We start from the raw sequence: 11,500 nt of genomic DNA, 5'->3' as shown, positions 1-11,500 counted from the left end.
TTGTTTCCAGATTTTTTGTCCCTTAAAAGACAGGGTCTTATTATGTTGCCCAGGCTGGTCCCGAACTCCTGGGCTCAAAGACTCCTCCCACTTTGGCCGCCTGAGTAGCTGGGACCACAGGCACGCGCCACTACACTTGGCATATTTCAGGGATTTTTACATATTTCTTTTCCATATATTGTTTATTATAATGTGATGAGACTGAGAGCTACGACATTACTCCAACCTACTGGAGCCAAACTGTTGCATACATTTCGGTCACAAATGCTTTCAGCTGCAAACAAGCAGGGGCATGGTAGGAAAAAGCAGTTTGGTGTCAGGTCCATCAGAGTTACACAGCACCCTGTTTAGATTTGGCTTTCAATCTGAGAGCTTGGGTATTAGCTTGGTGGCCCTCCTGATGGCCCACCACCTGTGCTGCTTCTGTTGAGCACATTGCTGAATGGATGGATTTGCGTGAGACACGGCCACGGTGCCGGCCTGGCCCAGCTCTGCAACACTCACTGTGTGATTCTGAGCTGACCTCTCAGCGTGTTTATCAAATGAGGTGGCTCCGTTAGGTGAACTCCGTGTTTCCCTGCAGATCTAAGCAGCTAGGGTCCACACAGCCTTGCATCTCTACAGTCCTCTGTGAGTCTGTTAGTTCTGGCGCAGTCTCACCAGTGATCTCCCAAACCTCTACTCCTGCCTTCTAGCTGAACAGGGCAGGGCAGGTATAGACACGCTTTTCAGAGTCAAGCCCTAATGCACTCAGGTGACAAGGTGAGGCCTAGGTCTCTGAGAGACTCTGGGGCCATAAAGGCCTTGGGAGCATCCAGTTCTTCTGAGTCCCATGCTGAAGTAGGTTTCTTTCTAGCCTCAGAGACAGAAGGGCTGAAGTTGGGTCCAGACCCCTGCCTGGAGTTCCCCAGAAGGCAGCAGAGGCTTCAGGGGCGAGTCAGACTCTTGACAGGCTGGAACTAATGGGCCTCAAAGGTCAGTTAAGTCCAGCTCCCATCAAGAAGGCAATTTTTTCTAATTTGCTAGGAACATGTCTGAGAAGGAGGCAGAGCAGCGGGTGGCAAACCAGAGACATGAGAGAGAGAAACTGAGGAAGGAAAAAGCAGGAGCCCCTAGGACTAGGGCACATTAGGCTGCAGTCTAGTCAGGAGCATGGTCCAGAAGTGACAAAAAGGAAATCAGTGCCTGGACAGCAGCAAGCCCCATGGCCTGGTCCTGCTTTTCTCCTCTCAGCAGTGTCCCATGACCTATAAGACATCATTTGTGTGTGTGAACCTCCGGGTAGCTGTGTGGAGTAGAGGGACATCCTCTTGCTGGGGCTGCAGCCAGGCTCTAATAGCAGGAGGGGTAAGAGGCTGATCCACTCTGAGGATGGGGCTGGAGAACATTCCTGATCCCGTTCAACCCCTGAGGCCTTTGGTTTCTATAATTCCCATTGGCTTGGTAGAAACTCTTAAGTATAATTTTCACAAGAGAAACAGTGGGAGAAGAAAAAAAGTTCATACACCACTGTACTTTTTTATATAGAATTTGTACATATATTTCTCTTCATTTGCATATTTTACTCACAACTTAACATCCTTTTTACAGGTTGAACTCACTTAGCTGATATAATCAAAATTCTTTCTTTCAAGCAAATAAGAAAAATTCAAAATCGTAAACCCGTAAGAAAACAAATTAAAAACGATGATGAAAATACGTCACTCCTCTCATTAGGAACAGTGTCTGTTTGTACAATATTTATGATTTGGAACAGGATTTCTTTACAGATTAGGCACATGTGTCTATAACACCTGTATTCCTGCCAGCTTCACCTCATTCTAGGCAGTCCTACCTCCTAAGGGTCTCTATGGAAATCCTTTGGGACACTGCTGCTCCCAGTGGGGACCAGGGTGTGGCTTGGCAGCACCTGCCCCCTCCCCCCACTCAGCAGGAAGTAGAGGTGGGTGCTGCAGGGAGCCAGGAAGGGCCCTGCCAGAAGGAGCAGCAGCGGTGTGTGAGGGACAACTTAGGCTTGTTCTATACAGACTGAAGTACAGAGACCAGAATGGCAAGAGTAGTGTGTGGAGAGAAGCTGTGAGGAGCCCAGCATTTGTTTATTTACAACTGATCTTCCTGGAAGGAGTTGGGAGTAGAGCTGGCAGCCACCACCATGAGGAGTGACCCTGCCGTGCTCTGTCTGTCTGCCCCGCTTTACTCAGAGTGAGTCTGAGGTGTGGAGGGGAGCAGGTGGCACCATCTCCTTGTCTATCTTCCAGGCCATCTGTCAGTGGGTCTGACCCCACAGCAGGGCCTCTTTCCTAAGCACTGAGACTTGCTCTCTTCAAGTCTTCTCTTGGGAAACGTCTCACTGTGACACCCACTTGGGTGTGAGTGGGGTCTTCTCTGAGGGTATAGGCAGCTTGGAAAGCAATCTTGGTTTGGCAAAAAAACAAAGATGGGAAAGGAGATTTCCCCGAGCCAGGTGGCAGCACCTGCCTCCTCATGTACCAGCACCAAGGGAACCAGGTCAGGCCCCTGGCCTTACTCACTGAGTTTCAGGATCTGCCCCCTTTGTTCCTGTTTTTGAACTGCACCTCTTTCCTGCTCCTGAATGGCTCCACCTGCATCCCAGGGCTCAGTTGAAAACCTAACTTAGGGCTGTAAAAGTCATGGCCTCCTGATCCAGAAGGCCAAAGCGTATTTGCAAAAGATACTCCCAGACCTGCAGATGCACACTCTTTCAAGGCAGACCCTGCTGAGGGGTCTTGAGAGGTCAAGGGGCATGCTGGGCCATGTTAATGCTAAGTCGGTTAAGGTCAATTCTGACCTTGGCTGTGATGACTCTTCCTTGAGTTTGGCCCTGGTGTGTGTTAGGACATGCTTCTGGCCCAGAAACCTGTTCTTAAAGGGATTTTCTGTTCCCACAAGTCCTACTAGGGCTGGTGCACAGCCCACATGCCACCCAGCTTCATACTCCAAAGTGTGGGGTGGGGAGAGAGCAGTAATCAGCACTTCAGGGCAGGACTCAAACCATAAAAATAAAAATGTAAAATAGCATTCACTAGAACTAATGTAGTTATTGCTAGACAAGAGACAGCCAAATAACCACGCAGAGTCCCAGAGGTGAATGTGAAGGATTACCATAACTATCAAATAGAAATAAAATCATATGGGTATTTTTTTTAACTCTTAAAATAATTAACTCCTCTGATAACATTTCAAGTCTTTAGGTAGGGAAGCTAAAGAGTATTCCTTGAGTTCTACTACTTTCACACAAATCAATTTTTCCCCTACAAGACCACTACCATAGTCATTCCCTGGAGGCCCTCTCAAGAGAGTCAGTGTGGTTCTGTTCTAAAAGCATGAGGTGGAAACTGAAATATGTTAAAACAAAAACTAAAAAAAAAAAAATATTGATGTGCTGGAAGCTGATGCGTGAGCAGACGCACAGGGTGGCCTGCTGGCTGTTCCCAAGGGCACTTGTTCTCACCAAGGAGTTCTCTGGGATGGCGTGACCGTGCGGGGAGCCAGCTCAACACCTGGTCCTGGACTGAACACTTGGGGGTTGGTGTTGGCCTGGAAGGCTCTCGCCAGTTTTGGTGTGGTTTGGATTACCAGTCACAAGAAGCAAAAGCGAAGAGGAGCTCCCACGCCAGGCTGCCGCTGCTGCAGGTCTTGCTGAGAGAGGTGGCTGAGGGGGGCTGTGCCTTGCAGTGCAGGAAGTCTCAGCTCAGCTGAGACAGAACCTTTCCCGAGAGGCTGCATCCACGTCTTCTTGGGCCTGTGGCTTTTGCAGGTCCAGACCCTGGAGAAGGCTGGTCTCTCAACAACCTTCTCAAGGACCCACAGCCTGTCCTTCCCAACCAACTCTGTACTGCTTTGCTTATTCTCACACTCTACAGCACGTGCACGTGTCCAGCCTGTTCTCGGGAGGTCCAGGAGACGTTCTTGCTTGGCTTCCTAACTGGAGTGGAAGTGAGCTCAGAGAGAGCTGGGCACTGACACCATAGGAATTTTCCTGAATGAGGTTAGATGTCTGCTCTAAAAGCCCTGTGGACAGATTAGCTAGTGCCATGCATGCCACACCAAGAGCTAACATTGGACATTCCAGAGGCTGGTCGCCTTGTTTGGGTAGTTGATGGCCACACTGATAGCAGCAATGTTCTGCAGAGCCTGCAGAAGGAGAGAGTAGTCGCCAATGTCAAGAGCCACTTACCTGCTCAATCCCTGAGTGCTGCTGAACAAGGCCCTTGGCAGAGCACAGAGGCTGTGGGGATGTGGTTCCCTCCCCTAGAGGCAGGCAGGCTAGGGTGAGGGATAAAATGCTATTGAGACCACATGAAAGTGTAACATAGAAACTTCCGTTGCCCCAGAGGGGGAGTCCATGCTCTACAGTGGCAGGGTCCTCGGAGGACACTGTCTGCTAGGGTCTGAGAGAGATCTCAGGAAAAACAGCTCAGAGGGAGAAGGGCATGGCATATGCAACAAATGAACAGCCAGTGCTGGAGGAGCCCAAACTGAGCCAAGGAGAAAGTGCAGGGGAGGTACTAGGAATGTGGGTGCCCTGAGGCCAGGCCCAGTGGGGTCTTCATGCTCTGGCAGCAGGATAGTGGAGATGGATCCAGGTAGAGAGGAGGCAGGCAGGGAAAAAAGTCAGGACATTGGTCCAGTAAACTAGATGGGCTTTGGGAGGGTCAGAATGGGGGTGAGGAGGAAATGGATATGGAAAATGGGTGGGCAGGAGCAACAGGCCCATAGCAAAGGTGCCATGCTGAGCTTATGAGGCCAGAATGGTCAAGTATCAAAATTTCGTTATATGATGTTATGAAACTAGGGAATGTTAGTAATAGCTGTTAGGCAGAAAGGGAATTTTTACCCTGCCTATAGGTCTCAGGAGAATTCACACAAACTGTTCTGTCCTTGATGTGAGGATTCCCAGGTCTAAGTCATGCTCCAAAACTTGTATCAGTAAAGAAAAACCCCTCTCCCGGGACGTCTCAGTGTGCTCCTCGGAACACACTCTGCACAAGAATATGCTCAGAGAACACTTTTGGGAGATGGAGTGCTGGACTCAGGCAGGGCTCTGTCTGGGAGTCCCAGCTGGACACCCAGCCAACAGTGGGTGACTTTATGAGCCTCAGTGTCTCCCTGTCCACTGTGAGGTTGGACCATGTACTCCATGGCATTCAAGGAGTCTATGAATCCAAGGTTCTCAAAGTTCAGTCTGGGGCCTGGGGATTCCTGAGGCCCTTTCAGGGGTGGGCAAGGCTCACTTTTCATTTTCGTTCTCTCAGGAGCACACATTGGAGTTTTCCAGAGGCTAGTGTGATAATATGACAGACTGAGTGCAGGTAGCTGTGAGAATCCAGCTCCCTTCTATTAAGCCATTAAAGAGATCTGCAAAGATGGAACATAATACCACCCCTCTCAGTAATTATTTTGTTTTGAAAAGAGTTGTTTTTCATAAACCATATTATTCATGTTAACGTGAAATAAGTTTACTACTTTTAAAAAAATGAATTGATAAATGTTTAAACTTGTTTTAATTTCTAAATTTAAAATCTAATTTAATTTCTAATGGCATAGACTGATGTACATAACACACATACCCCACGACTTTCTGGGATCTTCAATATTTAAAAGTGTGAAGGGTCCTGAGACCAAACAGCTGTCAGAAGAGGAGTTCTCTGACTGAGAAAGCGGCTCGCATCCAAAAATATCTGCAGTCTAACTCCATGGAAACTTCAGGGCTCAGCCAAACTAAATTTAAGGCATTGGTTGTTTTTGTTTTAAAGACACAAATTCTTGCTAGCGTCCTCTGGTCCCACAGTTTCCTATGAATAACACTGATAATGGGGCTTGCCTGCTCTCTCTGAGCACCAGAAGGATGCGACCGATTTGGAACAAAGCTCTGTGTAAACTGTGTGAATTCTGCACCAGATGCCATGCACAGGCACTCTCTGTCCTAGCAATGGTGAGACAGTCCCTGGGGCCAGCTCTGTGGGGATGAAGAGCGTACCTGTGCTGCACAGCGGAGGAGATGGTCGTCAGTGGTTAAGGCCAGCAGGTAATCCTGCAGCATGCCAAGCTCCTGTGGAGAAAGCACAGGCTCTGTGACTGCCGGCAGCAGGCGAGACACCCAGTGTGACTTTAACAGACAGCCACCCAGGGGACACCCATTCATGAAAATGGACACCTCGAGTGGATAGACACTGCTCACTAAGCCTGGCACCTCATGGTGCTGGCTCACTGAGAGCCACACAAGGAGCCTGCTGGCAGAAGCCAGGTACAGGCGTGGGCTGGCTCTGCCTTGACCGACTCACAGGTGACCAGGTGGGGGACCCCCCTTCCTCAGGTCAGTTTCCTTGTGTATGAAATGAAGGGATAAGGTAAGGACTCTGAAAGGCCCTTTCATCTCTCACATTCAATGGGTCTATTATGCTGAGGGGAGAAAAAAGGAGAAGGAAGAAGAAAGAACCCATCGTTTTATTTTCCAAAACTGACTGTTGTCAAGAATTGATTCCAGGCAGCTTTTCCCCACTTTGGCTTGGGGCCTGACAAAATAAGCAATCTCAAGCTGACCTGAGGGCTTCCCAGGGCCTGTCTTCCTGGGCCGCCTGACCAAACCCTACTTAGCCTCTAGAAGGCGCTGTGACCTGAGTCCTGCCCTGGGCCTCAGAGGGTGCAGAAACACACGGAGGGGCTGTGTTCCCTGCCCAGACCCCAGAGTGAGAGGCAGGGCAGGGCCCTCACCTGGGCACGGTTCTCGGTGACGAAGAAGAGCTCAGTGAGGGCACGGTGCAGGGGCAGGAGGATGCCGGGCTGCGTCATGTCCTCAAACAGGCCGTACTCCATGTGAGTAAAAAGCTGCCACAGGGGCTTCAACAGTGCGAGGTCACAGAGGTCACTGCGGGAAGAGCCCCAGAGGGCATGACTTTACTGACCACTATGGCAGGGTCAGACAGATGTGGACAGCTGATGGGAACTGCAGCTCTGAGCCTCCCTCTCCCACAGCTGCTACAGCCATTAGAACTTGTCCACCCACCCTGCCCTCAAACAGCCACAAATAGTCACCAACAGCAAAGAAGGAAAGGAGCAAAACCTGAACTCCAAGACCAAGCTCCAGGGCAGGCGCGGGGGCTTAGGCCTGCACTCTGAGAGGCTGAGGCAAGTGGATTCCCCAGCTCAGGAATTTGAGACCAGTTTGAGCTGGAGCGAGACCCCGTCTCTAAAACTAGCTGGGTGCTGTGGCAGGCACCTGTAGTCCCAGCTACTTGGGAGACTGAGGTAACAGGATCACTTGAGCCCAAGAGTTTGAGAATGCTGTGAGCTGTGATGCCACAGCACTCTACCCAGGGTGACAGAGTGAGATTCTGTCTCAAAAACAAACAAACAAAAGATCAAAAAACTCCAAGGGACAGGGGATCCTGTAGTATGCTTCTGGGGATTACTGTGCATCTTTAAAAATGCTTACTAGAAAGACCTCCCCGTGACTGTGGAACTTGAGATAAATGTTAAGTGTGGAAAAAACTAAACATAAAACTACATACACAAAATAAAATTTAGAAAGAAAACCCACATGTATAATACTATGTATATGCATATTAATTTTTTTTTTTTTTTGGAGACAGTCTCACTTTTTCATCCTTGGTAGAATGCCGGGGCATCATAGCTCACAGCAACCTCAAAATCCTGGGCTCAAGTGATCCTTTTGCCTTAGCCTTCCAAGTATCTGGACTACAGGCGCCCACCTCAATGCCCAGCTATTTTTAGAGATGGGATCTCACTCTCCCTCAGGTTGGTCTTGAACACCTGAGCTCAGGCAGTCCACCCACCTCAGCCTCCCAGAGTGCTAGGATTACAGGCATTAGCCACCATGCCCAGCCAGCTTTCTAGATTTTCTACAATATTCACTGCTTTTCTAATCAGAGAAAAACAAAAAAAAACTATTCAAAAGACAAGGGTGACAACATTACTATGGTTATCTTAGGCTTGGCTTATTAAACACAAGAAATATGGTTGTAAGGTTGCTCAGGCAGAAATCAAACTTTTCCTTAAGTAGAATCCCTATTGAGAAACCGTATGAAGTGTGTGTGTTTGGTTTCTCTTCTCTTCTTTTTTTTTTTTTTTTTGAGACAAAGTCTCACTATGTTGCCCTTGGTTGAGTGCCATGGCAACATAGCTCACAGCAACCTCCAACTCCTGGGCTTAAGAGATTCTCCTGACTCAGCCTCCAAAGTAGCTGAGACTACAGACATCTGCCACAATGCCTGGCTATTTTCTGTTGCAGTTGCCATTGTTGTTTAGCTGGCCTGGGCTGGGTTTGAACCCACCAACCTCGGTGCATGTGGCTGGCGCTGTAACCATTGTGCAACCGCTGAGCCAGATTTCTTTTTTTTTACTCAGAGGCTATGCTTTAATCTAATTCAACATCTTCTAGAGGAGAAAACTTGTGAAATAAGTAATATTCTGGAACTTACTATATGGCTGTAGGTATACATATATGTAATGCTATATATATATGTAATGACATGACATATATACATGTTAGTTTTGCTTCTTCTCTTAAGATTTGAAAAAGAATTATGTATATTTTTTATTTTGAAGCCACTCTGTTTCCCCTAGAGGAATAAATCATTACAAAGTAAATAAATGGGAAAATGTAGACAGCTTTACAGCTACATTTTTAGGAAAGAACATTTTATAAGGTAAAGTAAAAAGCACCTGCATGGGGGCGGCGCCTGTGGATCAAAGGCGTAGGGCGCCGGCCCCACGTACCTATACCAGAGGTGGCGGGTTCAAACCTGGCCCTGGCCAAAAAAGCACCTGCACGGCCATGACTGTGACTATTGCCTCCCATGGAGGCTGCCCTTCCAGTCAGGCCTCTGGACCAAATTCTGAGGCCAGAACCTCTCTAACTCCATGGAGCATTCAGGAAAAAGCCAAGAGTGGCAAGTTATGCCAGGAGTTCCCTCCAGGCCAGGGCAGAGAGGTGCAGGAGTGTCTCCACTGGAAGAAAAGTAGGTGATGGCCAGCAGACTGTGTAGGGACCCATCTGTGCTGCAGCCAGAGACCATGTTCCACTTTACATGTCTCATACACATCACTCAACCAGATAGTTCCCACTAGAAGCCACACTCACATGAACAGAGCTAAGGCCACATGGGGCTTAGTGACCCTGGTGTCTGAAAGTGAGGACATGTAGGTAACAGCAATCGTGCCCAGCTCGCCCCCTTTCTTCCTCTAGTGTAGGGACTACTTGAGCCATCACTTTCTCTTCTCTCACTTGGTGAGTCCTTAATTTTTAAAATAACATCTATGCGTTACATGTGAAGACAAACTGTTACTTCAAATATCATCACTGCACTCTGGTCAGCATTCTGTGTGCCTTAAAAATGTAGGAAAGAGGGCTCGGTGCAGTGGTTGGCACACACTCTGAAATCTTAGCACTCTGTGAGGCTGAGGTGGGAGGATCCCTTGAGCTCAGAGTTCAAGACCAGCCTGAGTAAGAGTGAGATTCTGTCTCTACTAACAATAGAAAATTCAGCCAGGTGTTGTGGCGGGTGCCTGTAGTTATTGGGGACGTTATTGGGGAGGCTGAGGTACAAGGATCCCTTGAACCTAGGAGTTTGAGGTTGCTGTGAGCTAGGCTGACAGCACCTAGGAGTGCTGGGTAGTTATTGGGGAGGCTATTGGGAGGCTGAGGTAGAAGGATCACTTGAATCTAGGAGTTTGAGGTTGCTACGAGCTAGGCTGACATGGTGGCACTCTAGCCTGAGCAACAGAGTAAGACTCTGTCTTAAAAAAAAAATCCATTCTTTGCAATATCTGCACTGTACCTGACAAAATAAAAAATGACTTAAAAATGCAGGAAAGAGGAATAATGAATTCCTACAGGTGGGGGTCTGAGCAAGGAGAGTGAGGGCTGAGCATATGGACATATATCTGGCACAGTCACTACCACCTTTCTTCTGAGCTGAAGAATAAAGCAATTACATCTACAATTCCCACTTCTATTCAACACTATATTGGAGATTTGGCTACTGCAAAAGGCAAAATAAACAATTTCTAAGGATTGTGGAAGAAATAAAACTCATTATTTATAGACAACATGACTGTGCAATGAATAATCTACATCTACCGTCTCAGAATTATAAACTTAGCAAGGTCACTGTCTACCAGGGCAATACACAAAAATTAATTATATGTTAGCAAAATAAAACTAAAATTGTTAAAATATCAATTATAGCATTAGAAACACTAAATACCTAGGAATAAATTTAACAAAATGTTGTACAAGTCCTCTACACAGAAACCTATTAAATATTATATATACTAAGACTTAAACAATGCTCTAAAGATCTTGACTTAGGGCTTGGTGCCTGTAGCTCAGTGAGTACCGCGCTGGCCATATACACTGAGGCTGGTGGGTTCGAGCCTGGCCTGGGCCTGCTAAACAACAACTGCAACCAAAAAACAGCTGGGCCCTGTGGTGAGTGCCTGTAGTCCCAGCTACTCAGGAGGCTGAGGCAAGAGAATTGCTTAAGCCCAAGAGTTGGAGGTTGCTGTGAGCTGTGACGCCATAGTATTCTACTGATGGTGACATAGTGAGACTCTGTCTCCAAAAAAAAAAAAACATCTTGGTTTGGTGCCTGTGGCTCAAGCTGCTAAGGTGCCAGCCACATATACCTGAGCTGGCAGATTTGAATCCAGTCCAGGCTTGACAAACAATAATGATGGCTGCAGCCAAAAAAAGAAAATAGCCAAGCATTGTGGCAGGCACCTGTAGTCCTAGCTACTTGGAAGGTGGAGGCAGGAGAATTGCTTGAGTCCAGGAGTTGAAGGTTGCTGTGAGCTGTGATGCCATAGCACTCTACCCAGGGTGACAGCTTGAGGCTCTGTCTCAAAAAAAAAAAATCTTGACTCATACAGAGTCAATCAAAATCCCTTTTGGTGGCCAGGTGTAGTAGCTCATGCTTATAATCCAGGCACTGTGGGAGGCCAAGGTGGGTGAATTGCTTGAGCTCAGAAGTTTGAGACCAATCTAAGCCAGAGCAAGACCTCATCTCTAAAAATAGCTGGGTGCTATGGCAGGCGCTGGTAGTCCCAGCTACCTGAGAGGCTGAGGCAAGAGAATCACTTGAGCCCAAGACTTTGAGGTTGCTGTGAGCTATGATGTCACAGCACTCTACTGAGGGTGACAAAGTGAAACTTGGTCTCAAAAAAAAAAAAATCCCCTTTGGTGATTACAGTGAGAGACAGACAATGAGTTTGTTAATTTCTACATATGAAATTAATATTTGATTCTAAAATGTCTATGGTCATGCAGGGTCAAAAATACCAAGACAATCTTAGAGATGAAGAACTAAGCTGAAGGATTTATACTAGCTATGTAAACCTGTCATAAAGCTAACAGTGACGGCTCGACGCCTATAGCTCAACCGGCTAAGGCGCCAGCCACGTACACCTAAGGTGGCGGGTTCGAATCCCCAGCCCGGACCCGCCAAACAACAATGAC

General features: G+C 47.6%; 1 protein-coding gene across 1 annotated transcript in view; it reads right to left on the bottom strand.

Annotated features, from left to right (window-relative positions):
- Positions 1 to 1,512: 1,512 nt before the first annotated feature.
- Positions 1,513 to 11,500, bottom strand: part of ZZEF1 (zinc finger ZZ-type and EF-hand domain containing 1) — a 148,937-nt gene continuing 138,949 nt past the window's right edge. Inside the window, exons 53-55 of the mRNA XM_012810946.2 lie at positions 6,736 to 6,889; positions 6,002 to 6,073; positions 1,513 to 4,155 (exon numbers count right to left, since the gene is read on the bottom strand). Coding sequence (XP_012666400.1) covers positions 4,075 to 4,155; positions 6,002 to 6,073; positions 6,736 to 6,889 — 307 coding nt within the window. The 3' untranslated portion in view covers positions 1,513 to 4,074. The remainder of the gene's footprint in view (positions 4,156 to 6,001; positions 6,074 to 6,735; positions 6,890 to 11,500) is intronic.

Source organism: Otolemur garnettii, unplaced genomic scaffold (assembly GCF_000181295.1).
Source record: "Otolemur garnettii isolate 467f Iridium unplaced genomic scaffold, OtoGar3 scaffold00145, whole genome shotgun sequence".
NCBI classification, from domain to species: domain Eukaryota; kingdom Metazoa; phylum Chordata; class Mammalia; order Primates; family Galagidae; genus Otolemur; species Otolemur garnettii.
The sequence above is the reverse complement of the archived record's forward strand: the minus strand, read 5'-3'. Positions and strand labels throughout refer to the sequence as shown.